Source organism: Gossypium arboreum, chromosome 7 (genome assembly GCF_025698485.1).
Source record: "Gossypium arboreum isolate Shixiya-1 chromosome 7, ASM2569848v2, whole genome shotgun sequence".
NCBI classification, from domain to species: Eukaryota; Viridiplantae; Streptophyta; class Magnoliopsida; order Malvales; family Malvaceae; genus Gossypium; species Gossypium arboreum.
The window spans coordinates 97717615-97735811 of NC_069076.1; the positions used below are offsets into that span (position 1 = coordinate 97717615).

At 32.9% G+C, this 18197-nt stretch overlaps 1 protein-coding gene across 2 annotated transcripts; it reads right to left on the reverse strand.

Moving 5' to 3' along the window:
• Nucleotides 1-1519: 1519 nt before the first annotated feature.
• Nucleotides 1520-10398, reverse strand: LOC108486191 (uncharacterized). 2 transcript variants are annotated; one of them, XM_017790083.2, is made up of 8 exons: nucleotides 10148-10398; nucleotides 8147-9400; nucleotides 5175-6531; nucleotides 4239-4518; nucleotides 3736-3843; nucleotides 3375-3653; nucleotides 2260-2403; nucleotides 1520-2130 (listed from the first exon to the last, which is right to left on the reverse strand). In XM_017790083.2, the coding sequence occupies exons 2-8, from the start codon at nucleotides 9345-9347 to the stop codon at nucleotides 1942-1944; spliced, it is 3558 nt and encodes a 1185-aa protein (XP_017645572.1). In that variant the 5' UTR covers nucleotides 9348-9400; nucleotides 10148-10398; the 3' UTR covers nucleotides 1520-1941. The 2 variants fall into 2 exon arrangements, with proteins under 2 accessions (XP_017645572.1, XP_052886511.1); XM_053030551.1 differs by having other exon boundaries at nucleotides 8147-9364; nucleotides 10148-10350.
• Nucleotides 10399-18197: the final 7799 nt, after the last annotated feature.

Sequence of the window (18197 nt, forward strand, 5' to 3'; positions counted from 1 at the left end):
ATTAGCATCCTTAACTATTCCGATTAAAATGCTGTGATATTTTCCCAAAAACACCTTTTTAACACATTTTTAAAAAAAATTATTACGGTATGATAAGTACACCTTTCTAACACACACGCAGAAAATATATTTTGATATGATGAATACACCTTTTTAACACAAATATTTATACATTGGTATGATAAGTTTTGAGTGCGTATTTTTAGGAAAAACTATGTCCTAAACGGTTTAATCGAAGTAATCAACTATTTGGAATAACTAAAAATTGAACCAAATTATATCAAATTATAGTATAGATGCTAAATTCTAAATTTATACATAGTAGAGGGACCATAATCATAACTTGACTTAGGACAATCATTTTTATTTGAGTTTATTCAAGAGTTTTGACTTTTATAAAATTATTTTTAATTAAAATAAAGATAATTACAATCATATTTATATATATTACAATTTTAATATGTATTTAATAAATAATTATGATATAATTAAAATATTGAAAGAGGGAAAACATTTTAGTTATATATATTTATAGTGTATAAAATCAAATAAGAGGAAAATAAGCTGCTTTTATTTTATAAAATTTCAAAAATAAAAGAAATAATGAAAGATGTAGCATATATAGAAATTTACAAAAAAACATGCATGTTCACTTCAAATGCCTACAAAGACTGGTTAAATATAATGCTATGAGAGGAATAGCGAAGTTAAGGGGAGCCGAGCCATTATGTGAAACTCCAAAATTCTGGATGTTGAAGCTGGAGCGGATTCAATTTTCGAATGCAAATGTCTGTCAGTCGTAGCGAAGAATTTATGTTGGACTTAAAAGAAGTAGAAAACTTGGGAATTTTAAGGACTTAATTAGCAATTAAACCATAAATATTTTCATGTTAGTGGAGAGGAGTGATGCCAACCATGGATGGCCTTTAAGATTTCTAAGGTTAATTGTTAGCCATTAGATGCTTTAATTAATTATAAAATATATAAGATAGTGGAAGAAAGCTACTCATTCCTCCATCATCATTCGGTTCAACATAGTAAGATTAGGAAAGAAAACAAATGCATATTTAGAAACATTTTTTTATCTCTTTATATTTTTCTCTTTTGAGTTAAATTATGTCTCTCATCTCTCCATTCTTTTACATCCCTCTATTTGACTAATTTTAAAATTACAATTAAATTAACAGCCCTTTTATGCAACATTTTGTAATCAAATGTTTTATTTTAAAAATAAAGTTTCAAAATTAATAAATATCAATTAACAATTTGTTTATTAAAAAAAAATAAGACTATACTCTTGAAGCAAGTAAAAAGATTGACAGATAATTATTATTTTTCTCTCGTTCCAACCCAACCCAAACGAGAAAAGGAACGTAAAGCCACACTTCTACAGTATTGCTATGTTCCTTGTTTTTCTATATTATATGCGTGTATATATAAACACACAATGGTGATGCCGACCTTAATAAAATGCGAAGATGTGGGAAGCAGCAATGAAAGTACACTGAATGCAGCAGTGTGTGAGAACTAATTTGTAGTAGCAGGTTTGATTGATGAAATAGTGCAGTGCAGCAGAAAAAAAAAATAACAAAACAAAAAACTATTTCACAATCTAATCCTAAAAGAATTATCACACCATGTACAACAAGATTAGATTCCCCTTCCACCTCATTGATGAAGGAAACCTCTTCAGGATACACCGTTTCAAAATTACATCCTTCATAATGTTGAATTAAGTACTACTTTAATATTGGGGGAAAGGAAATAAAAACATAAATATTTATAACCAAACAAAATCAAACACACCTTTCAATTGCATTTTGCAGGCATGTGAAGGGGGGTGACAGTGATGACTTCAAATAGATCAAAACCAACTCCGAGCCAGTAATAAAATACACCTCCTTCCCCAGTCAATAAGAGTCAAGCAAATCTGCATGCAACTCAAGCTGATATCGGTTCATATGGGTATGATAGCCATGGATGCTTTAGAGCCTCTGATGCAGAAGGGCGCTTTTTTGGGTTTACTTCAAGCAAATGAGCAATAAAATCGATAAACCCCTGGTCCCCCATAGGCAATCGATGCCTCAGCGATGTCTTCTTGGGTATCAGATATTCTAGTCTGTTGGTCTCCTGAGATATTGGCAAATACACACCACTTTTAAACCCAAATGCATTAGCATGAAAACTACATTCAAGTGGGAAGCAATGTCCAGAATAAACTACTTTTAACCAACAAGTAAAAAATAAGAAAATATGGACCTGATTACGTTCATAAAGCATGTGATTCTTTGTAAAATATTTGTATGTATCCCGTCCTTTTGCAAGCATGCCTTGTTCAATGGGACCTATGATTCCAATTACCCTCGCAAGTAATGTCGCAGGTGAATCATTTTGGAACAGGACCTACACCATCAAATTGAGATCAAATTGTACCAAGCATTCATAGACAGGTATAGCAATAAAATTGATAAATTATAAACAGTAATGACCAATATAACCTACACTTGAGGCTAGAGAGAAATAGAACAGAAAAGGGAAAAATAATTCTCCAAGAATATTATCCATATTTCATATACTCATATATACATATGTATCACAGTGAAAGAATATGCTTTTTCCGGTAAAATTAAATAAAGAAATCAATCAAAGTTGTCAGTACATAAACCAACTATATTGATTGTCCTAGGGTATGCCGCATGCTGGTATGTAACTGACATGGATATGTTCAATTTTTTTCTTTTTTTTCCAGTATATAGCGGATCATATCTTCAAACCTATGTCTAAAATTGTATCTAGCATGGGTTATGAACATGGTACTTCAAGAAATGACAAGTCCGAATAACATATAAGTCAATGAAATGAATGAACGAAATAGATCTCGATACCACAACATAAGAAACATTTTCTTTTGGTCAAGTTTGTGCTACAACTTATGTCAGGCAACTTACATATCTTCGCTTTAACAACTCAAGCAACTAGTCTTCCTGAATTTTTTTAACCAGAGACTTGCAAATAGTAAAGTTCCAAAATTTAATCCATCCAGCATTTATGGATGAGGACATCACCAAATGCAATTACAAAGAGGTCATAAAATTGAACAATATTTTATTCCTTTTCTTGTTTTAATTTTTTCAGTTTCAGAACCAGTGAGTTCACTTCAAACCTAAATCATGTTCAATCAAGTCTTTTTTCCATTGAATTTAATGATTTATTCAAATGCGTGACATTCCCAAGCTTTTTTGTTTATAATTCTTTATCTCCAAAGTAGTAAAAGAAACAATGAAAAAAAAAATTACGTGCTAGAAAACCACATATCATAGCATGATTCATAAGAAGCAAATACTAATTAATGTCTAAAGAAGACCAATACTTACATTGCCAGTACAAAGTTCCGCCAAGATGCAGCCAAGTGACCAAATATCAATCTTCTTATCATATTGAAGCCCTAGGATAACCTCTGGAGCCCGATAGGACCTGGATTGAACATAGGAGCATAAATGATCTGTCTCAAAACAACTGCTCCCAAGATCAATGACCTTCACCTCACATCTACTATAGCTTTTCACTAAGATATTTTCTGGCTTCAGATCACAATGTATTAGGCCAAGGCTGTGCAAGAACTGAAGAGCCTCCAAACACTGAATGGTAATTGACTGCACAGAAGAATTTAAAAGAAGATTAAGTAATGGCAAGACAGAGATTATATGCTCTTCTGAAGAAAACAGCTTTCCAAACCTGCAATCTTGGCATTGTGAAGTAGACTTCTCCACCTGATTCCCTATTAAATTTATGAAACTCGTATAAGTTTGCCTTGAGAAGTTCACAGACTATTAGCAAATGCTCCTGGAAAATAAAGAATGGTCAGCTGCTACTCAATTCAACATGCATTCTTGAGTATGTACAGGACACTATGATGCATTAGCCCAAAGATAAAAATTTTAATTTCACTATCAGAGAAAGCAGTTATAACATGCCAACTTGAACTTCAACAAATATAACCATTTGCTGCTGGAAGCCAGATTTGTTAAGAAAAATTTCCGCATTAAATGTATGTATCAATAGGAACGTGAAACAATTAGGACTAGAATGCAAATATAACAAACTTGCAAACATCTAACCAATGGTAAAGAATAAAAAATAAAAACTATAAAATGATAAGAAAAGGAAGAAGCCAGTATCTAGGAACATTAAAAAGCATGTACAAGGAATAAGACAGTTGTTGGCCAGCATTTTCTTACTCGGTAGTAAAAGTAATCATACAATCGGAGAAGGTGATGCTTATCAGCTGGATCATGTTTGTTAACATACTTGAGAAGCTTAATTTCATCAAGGCTTTGATCAAAAAAATCCTTGTTATTCTTTATAATTTTGACACAGACATCCATGCCAGTGTGTAGGTCATGTGCTTGTATAGCTTTACTAAAAGCAGCTGATCCAAGATACTCGGTGACATGATAGCGCCCAGCTATAACAGAGTTCAAAACAACATGGAAATTCTTGTCCTCCTCAAATCCAGTTCTGAAAAGCAAAAAGAGGGCATATCTAAGTTAGTCTGTTTGTAAGAACTCTACAGTATAAACCATACTAGGGAAATATTTCAAGCAAGTAGAAAAGATTAAGAATATATGCCATAGGTTGTAAAAGCAGTAGAAATTTAACTGTTTAGATGTCAGTGCCATCGATAACAAATAGCTACATCTATGAATATTCAAGAAGCTTCTTTCTTTTTGGGGGTGTGTGTGTGGTCCAATGATAATTGCTATCAATCAATAGCAATCATTTAGTGATCAAGTTTTAAGTCAATCATCATCTTACAAGTTAAAAATCATATTAAAAATTAATAACAGGACAAATACGTGAAAGAAAACTAGTTTCAACTGCCAAACGGTGAACTGGGTAAAATTTAAGCTAAGCAACAAAACATGAGCTTGCTAAATACTTGGTAAAGGAGTAGTAGTCAACAATGAGACACTAATTAGTTAAATGCTATGGTGCATAAACATATTAATCTAGAACTCTTGTCAGTCAACTAAAAGAGGGAGCTTGCAACCAGCTTTGTCTCTCCAACCCAAGCAGGGTTCATGGAGAATACCACCAGAGCGGTTCAAGGATGAAGACAGAAAGAGAAGATACATCACACCATTTATGCATCATTGAAATTTTGAAAAACATGCCTGTTTTTCCTATGCACAATCTTCAGGTTGAAGGTCTCAAATTCCTCCTCCTGCGCTTTAATTTGCCTCACTTGCTCTTGGACAGCAGCAACCTCTTCATCCTCAAGTGAGATCCCAGGATCTTCTCTCACACCACTAGTTTTCCCTTCTTTTATCTTTGTCTGCTCTTGTTCATCATAACAATAATTAGATAGACTAGAAGGACTGGAATTTGCAGATCTTACAGCATTGCCATTGTTTTCATCCCTAGAACATTTTCCGGCTGAAGAATCACTGCTTTTTCGTCTCCATGTAGCAAGCATATCATCAGACCCCATCAAAGCACTCAAACAATCATCATGTTCATCACCAGCTGCATTGCAATTACTAGACCATTGAGACTTACTAGAACCAGCCTGCACCGACTGCCCATCTCTTAGTGGAGGTGGAAAAGAAAATCCCCTATCTGCAAGATTCTTCACCTGGCAAGTCAGACCTTTATCATTCCCAGTAACATACTTATTTGTATCATTTTTTCCAGTTTTCCTTTTATCCCTAATTGATTTATCAATATTTTTCCTGTCTTTCTCATGATGACTTTGTCTAGACCCTCCAATAACATCATGATCATGAAAATATTCAAAATCCCCTTCACTACTTTCTCCAACTAAACTTTCACGTACTTCACTGCCAATATCAGCAGCATCACTGTTGATTCCCACACCAATAGACCTAACTGAACCATGCTGTTCATCATCTATATATATATCATCCAGCCGAGATCTCCCACACTCGTTAAGAACTTTCCCATCCTCTAGCATGATAAGATCATTTCTCTTAGTGACAAATCCCTGCCAAACAGGTTCAGAGCGAATCAAATTAAGCTCCTCTTCATCCATTAACTGCCCATCATATTGGGCAATTAAATCATTCTCACGGGTCCTGCTATACATTTCAGTTCCAGACAGCCCTATGGGATCATCAGAAGCTGCAACAGGTTCAACATTCTTTGCCTGGATATAATGTTCACCAGAGAAGTAAGAATCATCCTCCGCAAATGATTGATCATCTTCTTCATCCTTGGTTTGACTTCTTTCTTGTGGATCAGGAATACTAGCATGCCCAGTTCCCTTCTCATTGTCACTAGGATAATCAATTTCATGAGCTAGAAACCAGGCTTCATCCTCGATAGGTTGCCTCATGTAACCAACATCATCATCATCATCATATTCATCAGAGTCCCAATAATCATTTGCATAATCAACAGATTCACTCAATCCATCACCAATAGTAGCAAAACCAGAAACCAGATCAGATGCATCTTCTGCAATGCCCTGACTCACAGAGAGCCAACTACCTCCAGCATTCCTTTTTCCACCTGGATCATTATAAAATGGATTTACAAGCTTTACTCAGCAGAGTTAAAAGAGAAATAATCAACTGCTCTAAACAAAAGCATCATCCATAGTTATGAACTTTATTCAGGTCAAGACAAAGAAAACTTAGCATCCTACTCTAGGGAACCAGAGAATGCCACAAGTTGAATCCCTTTTATGAACATAAAGGGCTGAAGTGAAAAAGATTAAGCATGAAAACCAAATTAGAGTTTGGAGAGGAGAAATTAGACTATTGTTCCCTTATTATCCTACAGCAATTGGCTATAATTTTTTTAATGGCTGTCCGAAAGATTTAATATTTGAGTTAGAAGTTTTAGTTGTGGGATGATATATATAATCAAGGAAGAAGATTAATCACACTGTCATTCACCCTATATGTTTACACTAGATAGTAGCAAGACTACTTGACATCAAATTGAATTTCACTTTTCCGGCATAGAATCTTAGTAAATTAGCAAGTTCAGCATTAGTGCAATACTCCAAATACAGCCACTCTTAAATTATTGTTGAATATATCTGTCCTCTAAAATGAATTGATACTTAGCCTATGTTTGGATTGGAGGTTGGGAAAGGAAAGGAAAGTAAGGGAAAGGGTCATCCTTTCCATTGTTTGGATAGACTTGATAATTTAAGCTATGGAAAGTGAGGGGTATTGAGTATCCCTTGCTTTCCCTTAAAAGTTAAAATTTTTTATTTAGCCCAATTTCGGGGGAAAGCTAGGGAAATGAAAGCAAAACAAAATTGTAAAGTGTCTTTTTTCTCCCCTATTTCTTTTATAAATAGCTTTATAAAAAGGTTATAATTGTAAATTTTAATTATAATTATTCCTTTCCTTTCCTTTCCGTTGTTTATCCAAACAAAAATTGTTAAAATTACTTTACTTTCTTTCATTAATTTTAGTTATCCAAACAAGAGAAATGTAATCATTTACTTTCTTTAGCTTTCCACTCTTTTACTTTTCCTTTCTTTTCCTTCACTACTTTTAATCCAAACATAGTGTTAGTTTCTGTGAGGTCTGAAACCTGAATTTGTCATTTCTCTAGTGAGAAGTACTTCTGTAGCTTATTAAAAATCGTTTTCAGAGGCTGGGACGATGGGTTGAACTCCTCTTTGCAAAACTCAAGTGAGAAGATGTTTCTGAGCTTTTCTGTTTACTTTCAAATCATCATTTTTTTTCTGGTTTCTATATCAAATATTAGGGGGATTAGTTTATGCGAACCAAGGCATAACTAAAGAAGGAAAAGGAAAAGGAATATATAGCATGAAGACAGCTTACCCTCAAAGTAACAAATATCTAAAATGTATTTAAATAACATGGTGGAATGTTTTAACCCGCCAACTGCCAGATGGAATCTTTTCAAGTTAAGAAAGACTTTACTACAACAAATTGGACATGTCTTAGAGTTTAGACAATGCATACATATAGACACAGACAGAAAATTCATATATATCTTACCAGCACATATAATAAAATGAAAAGGAAAAAGTAGAAACATTAGAAGTTCGGACAATTAGCTAATTGCAATCATTAATTTAAATAAAATCAACCATCACTGTAAGCATTCATCGAATAACCACATAGTTATATGAACCAACCTGAAGAGCTTATCTCTTGCCCAATGGGAACGTCCAGATAGGACCCTATAAGGAATGCATTGTCAGAACTAGTGAGCTTTGCACCTGGGACATCACGCTCATATTTTTCCTCCCAATTGACATTCAATGACTTCTCCTCTGACTTGAGTTTAACTGGTGGCAACCTAGGAAACTCTTCCTTTGGATTTTCGGATGCAAGAGGGAAGACTAACCCATTTTTTCCTTTTTGCTCAGCAGCTCCTTGAGACTTCCCAAAGAATAGAGCCCTTCCAACCTCATCTACCTGTTCCTTAATTGCTGCCCTAACATCAGGTGCACATGCCTTCTGTTTCCCTTCTCTCTTTTCTGAAGTATTAACAGCATCATATCTGATAGAAACATCCCCCTCGGGGAATGGGAAAACAGTCTTAACAGAACAATTTTTCCATATCTCTGAAGACACACTAGCGGGTTCCTCAGTTCTAGACCATCTGCTATTATCAGCAAAGTTTTCCATCAAGTATGCACTGGTTGTCTTATAATGCTGATCAAGCTCCTTAGTTTCACTGGCATGAAACTTATCATACTTGGAATCTACATTAGCTTTGCTAGTATTCCCAAGCCATGAACTTCTGATTTCACCTGGAAACATAATCTCTTCTCCATATTTAACATTACTTTTATCTGTTTCAGAAGCTTCAGCTGTACCACATCTTGACAGGTCTTGTTTCTCTAGCTCCAAAAAGCTAGTGCAATTATCAAAACCACCATTTTTGTATAGATCAGAGTGATTGGTAGTATTTAAGTTCCTTGACTGAAAATTAAGTACAGTCTCCTCTAAATTTTTAGAGAAAGTGAAACTCTTATCACTTATCACTTTTGCTTCATTAGGTTTATTATGCTCCCCAGTAGAAACAGCATTTCTCGATTTGCTTTCAGACCCATTTCTGCCAGCCCCACACTCTATCTCTTTTATTATAAGTTCCTTAGAAACCTCACCACTGTTTCGAGAACCTAAACCATGATTTTCACCTACTGTTTTTTTCCCCTTTTCTTCTTCTAGAACCTTGCCAGAGTCCTTTTCTTCAAGGGTAAGTTTCTGAAGGAATCCATTCAAATCAGGTCGGTTACCGAGTTCACTACGCAAAGCTGCCTCAGCTCTCGTAAAGCGATTTCTCCTCAGAAAGTCCAAAATCAAGTCTACTGAGCTTGGTTCCGTCATTATGAAGTGCTATAGATCTATATGCAGGGACTAGAAGCAATAAGTTACTGAACCTGAAATACCCAACCAAAAGAGACAAACAGTTTATTTATTTTAAGTCAGAAACGAAGTTGAACAAAAATGCCAGCTTCGAATGCTCTTTTCACATTTAGAAAACAAGCTTTGGAGAAGATAATCAATAAATTTTGAAACATTCAGTTTTCTCCATTTCCTACAAATTCAAATATAAGAAAAGTAGCCGAAAAGAAAAAAAACAGAACCTGGAATATCCATCTAGCATTTTATTTTCTTGGGCTGCCAGGTGAAATTTGATTTCTTTTTTGGTTTTCTTTTATTGTAATGGCCTACTTCCTAATAATAATAACTGAATCAAGGTTAAATAACAATTGCAAATCCAAGAACACAAAACTGCTACTATTAACTAGAAAATAAGGGTAGGGGTGATTTTTTTCTTAACTGGCATTACCTACTTGTTTTAACTTCAATTACTAAGAAGTACAAATCCGACTCCGATATTTCTCATTCTTTTTTTTTTCCTTACTACTGAAGTGTAAAGTATTCCTTTTTCCCTCTTTAAAAATCTCACCCTGATTCCGAAAAACAAAACATAATATTGGTACATTTTCGCAGACCTAGAGAAATTCCCAATCTTGTGAATCAAATCTAAGGATGACAAGATCCAGGGCTCCAACCCAAAACCCTAGAAATTGACCAGAAAACCTTAACAAAACTGAGATTCAAATTTTAATTGAGTCGGTCAAAACCGGAGAAGAGATTCAAAGAAAAAACAAAGAACTTACAGATCGACGAAGAAGAAGAGCAACCACACCGATCTCTGTTTCTGGCCTTGGATTCCATGGCCCCATTCCACATTAAAACTTCAAATGCCTAAAAAATTTACATCGCTTTTTTTCTTCAACTCTGCCCATCGTTTAATTTTCTTATTGTTACTATTTTTCGTATTTCTCTTCAGCTATTTTTTTTTTTTTTTTGGGGGGGGTGGGGGGCCGGTATTGAACTATTGGTTTTGGCCTGCAATTCCCTCGAGCCTGCCATGGCACGTAAGAGCAAAAAATTTTAAAAGGAAAAGAATACTAGTGTTCGATAATAATAACTAAAGAGGCAAAATACCATTTTAGCTCTAATACTTACATTTTTATCAACTTGGTCCATTTTAACTAAATTTTACTATTAACTTCTCAACAACAGTTAAATCGTTTTTAATAAAAATACTATTATAACATCAATTTTTAACAATATTGGTATAACACTTGGATAGTAATCTATATGTAATTTATATTAATATGATATTATTTTTTATATGTTATGTCAACAAAAAATTTAGAATTATAAAAAATTTCAAAAAATAAAAAGTTCATAAAAATTCAAAAGAAAAAATAGCATAAAGTAAATGTGGATCACTATAGAAGCTATTATGTTTAAATTTTTTATGTTTTAGTAAGTATTTTCTTTAAAAAATATTTTTTGAAATATTAATATTTTAAAAAAAGTTGAGGTTAAATCTAACTAAAAGATAAGGATTAAATTGATAAAAATATAAAAATTAAGGACTAAATTTAAGATTATGCCTAACTAAATAAATAATTGTATATGATTTCAAAAATAATAATTGTATAACGGGTGCTTATGCCTCAGTTGCTTGGCAGTTCTGACATTGTCCTTCCATGATCTCATAGGTTCGATTTAAAATAGTTTGAATTTACGACAGATTCTTAATAATTTAAATTGGTCCAACTTTTCTATAGAAAATATTGTTGAAGTGTATTTAATTAATAGTAAAATTATTTTATTTAAATTTAATTATAAAATTTTAAACACGAATTTTTAAATATGCTTTCATATTTACTAAAATTTACATCTTTAAATTAATTTTATTTAAGTTTAAATTGAATTCATCCAATCTAAGTTACCTTGAATATTGTTATACATAAATATTAACTTAAGAAGGCTTTCATCTTTTCTGCCACCATACATTATTTTTGGGCTCCTAACATTATAGGGTTTGTACACTTCTTCTCCCTTTTATCTCAATCACTAACAACTATCCGCCCTATACAGGTGAACTGTCTCAAACTTCTCACTACATTCTTCTCCCTTGTTGAAATCTTGCATAACTATTAATGCGATGAGAGTAGATCAAAATAAATTCAGGTAAGATGACTTTGTCCAACGAAAGAACTCCCAAAATATTTGTGTTTGTTCACAATAATTTCATAACTAAATCAAGTTAGCCTCTCTTACCCTTTTCTATTCGATATAGATTTCAAATATATAAGCCATTGGGTTTCAATAGCTAATCTAAAAAAAAAGTCGTGAATTCCTTGTCACTTTTAGGGTATGAACCCATCCATTCATATATTTTATATATTTTAGGGTATGAACCCAACGAGGAGTGTAACCCTCACTTATGCATACATATTATATATCTTAATATATATATATATATAAGTGTTGGAAAAATTACTTTTATGGGAACTTTGAGACATATTCTCAATAGGTAAAGGTGGAGAGTTGAATCATAAATTTATGATTTCATATTCTACTCTATGAGACCTTTACAACGATATATCATATGCTCAAAATGATTGAGTGATGAATGAGAAATTAATGCTCAAAGTAAGCTACTTGGAAATATTGTTGAGGAAAAGTAAAAGCTTAGATACCATATTGGTTAAATACCAAGTGTGAGATGTGTTTATATATGTGAACTCTCTTAAAAAGTAATTGAATGATTAAACTTGTAATATTGCCTCGTGCATAGAGGGGATGCAAGTGCAAACTTGATGGGGTTAGGGCACACCGCATGATATATAAGCGACACGAAATTTTCAAATTGGTCAACTAGCCAAAATAAGCATCCTTATGGATATTTTAAGCCCAACACAAATTTATTTTTCCTCAGCACACATAATATCTGATTTTATTTTATTTTTAAATCAATTTGATTTTTTGGCTCCTTAATGGCAGATTTTATTGTTATTTCCAAATTTTCAACTTTTCTAAATGCCTTTAAAAGGTTGTGTATTCTGTAGGATTGAACCTACATTCAAATAATTTCTTATACTGAAATTCTGTTCATTTCATAATTCTTATTTTGCCTCTCCATATTTTTACAATATTTTGGTGATAGAAAAAGTCAAAGTTCGTTCATTGATCATTGTAGAGGTGTCACTACTTTGATCACTACTGTTGTTGTATCCTGGGAGACATTCGACCAACATTGCTCCAAGTACTATAGGAGCGGCCAAATCTGTTTTAAGGAAACTATGTTTCATAAGCCTCAACGTTTCATAAAATCCCTATTTTTCCTTCTGATTTAAACTCTTATTCATTTTAATTTTGATTGTTTTTCATATTTGATAAATTAAATATAAATTATACTATCTTTATTTATATTTAATTTATTTTATTCGCTAACGTATTTTGTCTAACAATAAGAAACACCCACAAATGTGTGTAAGGAAAACTCATAAGGGATTTTCCACGAGGGATGTACACCTCTCCCTTCATGTATGCATGTATGTATATATCATATTTTTATTAGAGAGGGGAGGCACCTATGAAGGGTGTGTAAAAATGGGGTGTCCCATGAGGGGTTTGCACCCCTCCTATATATTACATATATATTTTAAAAAAAAAACCCACAAAAAGGTACAAGAAGAGAAAAACCCCACAGAGTTACACCCTACACATATATACATTATATATTTATTAAAGAAAAGGAAAATGAGGGTTGTGATGTGATAATTATGTATAAAAGAGATTGTCACCCTTTGACACTTTTGAGGTATGAACCCTTCATGCATATATTAGTCATCCAAAGTTCTTATGTTCGATTAGTTTTACTGAACGGTGGAACCTTACTTGCATTATGACCTTAAATTTGCATAATCCTGGGCAGTTCAATTGTTGATGATTGCACTTCCGCTACATTGGTAAATTGTGTAATTCGAGGTAGTTCAACTATTGACAGCTGCACCTATGCTACTTTCTCCAATTGTGTAATACTCAGTTTAGCAGCACCATTTACAAAATTCTCCAATTGTGTAATATCAAACCTATCAAGTCAACGGTTGTATCATTCATGAAATTCTCCAATTGTATAATCTTAGGCAAGTCAACAGTTATATCTTTCGTGAATTTCTCCAATTGCGTAATCTCAAACTTGTCAGGTCAACGGTTGCACCCTATGCGAATTCCTCCAATTATGTAATCTTGGGCCTATTGAGTTTGGTTACACCTATGAATTTCTTCAAATACATAAACATGGGCAAATCAAGTCAACGATTTCACCCTCCATAAAATTCTCTAAATGCATAAACACAAATATATCAATCAATAATTACACCCCTGCTATATTAAGGGCTCATCCCTCTAAGGGTACAACTCTTTCACCCTTCCACTAAGATATAACCCTCTTACCCTTCCAAAAAAAATTTTAGAATGATGGTTTAGAAAAAAAAAATATGATGAGTCAAAAGTACTTTGTAGATCAAAGAGTTTAGAAGATGATTTAGAAACAAAAAGGGAAAATCAAGGAAAGGGATCAAAATTGTTATGCCATGCACTTTTGAAAAAGATTGAAAGTCCATCGATGAAGGAGAATGGTGGCAGAAGGCAGCGACAACTAGTTGTGTTATGAAAGTAATAGAAGTTTTTTGGGTTTTTTTATTCAAGGGAATGTTCTAAAGATAGAAAAACTTGAGAGTCGGCTAATGAGGGAAAGCAAACTAAAATAATAATGTGAAAACTCTTTAAATTTAGGGTTAAATACAAAATTGATACCCAAACTTTTCCACTTCTCTCATATTGATACCTATGATTTTTTTGTCCCAAATTAGTACTCGGACTTTTTTTTTGTCCACTAATTTGATACCTGAGACTAACGACGTTAAGATTTTACTGACGTGGCAACGCTGACCACTCATGCACAGCCACATGGCGTCCTATTTGGCCTTCTTTTTGTTTTTATTTTTTTGTTTTTTATTTTCCCTCATTCTCTTCCTTTTTTTTTTTTTGCTGGGCATGCATTTTACACTTCTTTCTTTCTTCTTTCCTCCTTAAACCCCCCTAAATTTTCCCAATGTTCAAACATGGTAGTAGTTGCTCAACAGCTGATGTTACTTAGGGATGAAGATAACAACAATTGCACCAGTTATTGCTCCTCTTTTTTTTCCTCCATCCTTTACTTTTTGTTCTCTTTTCTAGCAAGATTTTATTGCTAGGGAACCCAATATTCTCTAGTTTTCCGATGATGGTGCACGATGGCTAGCAAAAATGATCTCTTTCTTTTTTAAATCATTTCTTTTATTTTCCTTGAAAACAAAAAAAAAAAATCTTTCTTTTGTTCTCTTTCAAGAAGAATTTTGAAACCTAAATAGCCAAAATTTTCTTTTCTTTTAGGGCTCACCAAACCTATGGATATGGTGGCCTCTTCATGGCTTAAGGGTTAAACCTAGGTGAGGCCATTATCATCGAAGCCTCCTCCCTTTGTCATTTAAAAATCGAGCTTAAAATCCCCTCAAACCCCAAAAGCTTAACATACATGCAAGATTCTTTTTTTTTTTGTTCTGAGATTGTGTAGCCGATTGGTATTCTAATATTAGTTTCTATTTTTTTGTTGATTTTTCGAGTTTCTATTTTTTTGTTCTGAGATTGTGTTGTCAATTGGTATTCTGATAGTTTCTATTTTTTTGTTGATTTCTCGATCAATTCTTTTTTCTCTTGTTCTGCAAGTTTTTGTAATGTTCGAAAAAGTGTTTCAAAGATTTTATTTTAAACATTGATTATGTCTTCGGGTTCAAGATTTTCCATAAACATGTTCATCAAACATCAAAAATTTTAATCTTGCATTATTGATCAGGTAAAAATTTTAAAAGCGATAAAGAACCCAAAGTGAAAAAGAAAATAACTCAAAAAGGTTGAGCTTTGAGAGTATCGAAGAAACAGGCTTCCGTGGATTACGTAGAAGAAATTTTTGAAACTTGTGTGAATATAACAACGAAAGAAAGAGATTTAAGGGGATATACAATAGCAAAAAGGGGGATTTTTGTGGTGATTGGATGGTGAGAAAATGAGGGAAAACTTTGAGGATTTTTTACAGAAGAAAGATGAAGTGTAGAAACAGGCTAGCAAAAGAAAAAAGAAAAGAAAAGAAAAAAGGGAAGAGGAGGGAAAATAAAAAAGAAAATAAAAACAAAAACAAAACGAAAGAACAAGAGGATGTCTGTGGCGATGCATGAGTGGTCAGCATTGTCACATTAGCAAAAAAATTAATGCCGTTAGTATCAGGTACCAAACTACTGGATGGAGAAAAAGTTCGAATATCAATCTGAGACAAAAAAAAAAACCATAGGTTCCAATCTGGGAGAAGTGGACAAATTTGGGTACCAATCTTGTATTTAACCCTCATATAAATAAAGTGATTATTAAATATTTTTACATGAAAGATATAATTTAGACATTATATCATTTATATTATAGTATTTTTTTTAAATACAATTTTATATTTACTGGTTGAGTTTTAACTCGATTAGTATTGGTATTGTTCCCAATGCAGGAGGACGTGAGTTCGAGTACGCTGTAGCGCGTTATCTTCCTATTTAAGGATTAGGAAGGGATTATGAGTAGTTCTAGACATTATATTCTATAAAAAGAATAAATATAATAAAAACTTATAATGAGATTAATGTTAAAAAAATATAGTTTTATCTTTTTAATAGTAATAAATTTAAAATATTTTATCATTACACATTTTAATATATTAAATTGTAAATAATATATTAGAATTCTTTATAAAATATTAAAATTATAGAATAATATTTTTAATATGTTATATAATAAAACTTTTATTAAATTAAACTCTATACTTAAAAATTCTTTTTTAATTCAAGGGTAAAAATGACATTTTCATTTATTCTTTCTATATTCTTTAATATCATTCCATTCAACAAAATAAAGTAATGCAATTTCTCATCTATTACATTCCACTCAACCAAACTACATAATATCTATTACATCTCTATTCAATTCCTATCGAATACCACTATACTAATCTTCTATTATATTTCAACAAACCAAATGTACCATAAAGGTTCATTCCACTAAGAGTACAACTCTCTCACCTTACTAGTAAAGGTTCATTCTGCTAAGGGTATGTCTCTTACCCTTCCATCAAGGGTGCAACTCTTTTACATTTCCACTAAGTGTTCATTCTATTAAGGGTACGAGTCTTAAGGGTGCAACTTCCACACTTTCCTAAAGGTCTAGCTCTCACACCCTTTTAAAGATACCACTCCTAGAGGTAATATCCTCATTACATTTTTCTCAATTAATTTTTAGTGTTAGTCATTCATTACGTACTTTATCTGTTTTTTCTTAATCTTCTTCATTGATCTGGACGAAAGAGAGAAAGATTGTAAGAGGTTTGGATGGAGGAAAAAAGCTAAAGTTTGTAATAGATAATTCATTAAGTTGGTAAGCTTCTTAACCTTTTTGTGTCACAGAGTTAAGTAAAGGAATGAAAGTTAAGGATTTCAGCTATCCATCGATTCTGTTTTGTATTGGATAAGGTTGTGGATGATAATTTTAATGGCCTCTGCATGCAAAAAAATTCTAGTTTTTATGATGATAAAATATCTTCACTGAAGATTCTAAAATAGTTGTTATGTTTTTTTAAGCTGGAGGCTTGGGTAGCAAAGGAAGAAGCTAGGTAGAAAGTCTTAGCGTCAACTTTCAAGTGAGTACTAGAACCCAAGCCTTAAATGGATGTTTATGTTTGGTATTGTTTGTTGGATCTATAACTTCTATCTTAAGATGGTGAATTCTATGGTTGAATGATGATACATCGAAACGCATGTTGTGTGTAGAAATAAAAGTATATGGCTGGTTGTAAGTCTATCTATAAAGTATAAATGAGATGTTTGGCGTAATGTTTGTTGGTTATATTGGTTGAGTGTTGAGAAAATGTTGCGCCATCCTATGGCTAGATGTTATGTAATGGTAAGTTACTCCATAATAGAATATTGACGTATCGTGAGGTTTGTTGTGTTAAAGTGAAAAATTCATGAAATGTTTGGCATAATGTGTGTCGTACAAAAACAGTAGTGTTGGTAGAATGCCTGTGTATGATTATGCAGAGTTTTGAAGTGTTGTTTGTCAGATGATAAACGAAGAAATATCACGATGTGCACTCTCTGCCATATGTTAACTAGCTTTGTGAAAAGTTTGGGTAAATAGTACGAAGAATGTATATGCTTGGTTTTTAGATTTACGGAGGTTCGGGTGGATTATACAGAGATATATGCGCAAATAGATATGATAACCCAATGTCGGTTCTATGTATGTATGAGACTCTACTGATTCTAAGGCTTTAAGCCTCATATGTGTAAGCAAGCTCATGGCCATGACATATGAAAGTTATGAAATATATGAAAGTTCGCTTGGTTTAATTCATAAGTCCGCCAAGAATGAGTTATCTATTTATGTGAGTCCGTTTGTGTAAGTTATGACAGTCCATCAAGACTATCTTACGTGAATGATTTCATACTAGAAAATTCGCTCCTAAGTATCTGCTCCTATGTTATCTGTTTCTAAAAGTCTATCACTATGAATCGGTTACCTGTGATTTTAAGACAAGGGTAAAATATGAAGGTCTGCCAAATTTGTTTGTTTGATTAAGATGTGTTAGTTTTCTTTAATGACTCGTTATGGAGGGTCTTCATTATGAATCTGTTGGTATGTTCGTAAAGCATGAATTCATAGACTTGGGTCTAAAATAGGAATCCGTGAGAATCACAATATGAATCTGAGTCCGTTAGGACAAGTCGC

What these genes read in the sequence shown, in the direction of transcription:
- LOC108486191 (XM_017790083.2), bottom strand. Translation starts at nt 9,347, where the DNA reads ATGACGGAACCAAGCTCAGTAGACTTGATTTTGGACTTTCTGAGGAGA. An exon ending in CGGAACTTTGTACTGGCAAT is followed by an intron (nt 2,404 to 3,374) that starts GTAAGTATTGGT and finishes TTGATGGTGTAG; the next exon opens with GTCCTGTTCCAAAATGATTC. An exon ending in TGCTTTATGAACGTAATCAG is followed by an intron (nt 2,131 to 2,259) that starts GTCCATATTTTC and finishes CCAATATCTCAG; the next exon opens with GAGACCAACAGACTAGAATA.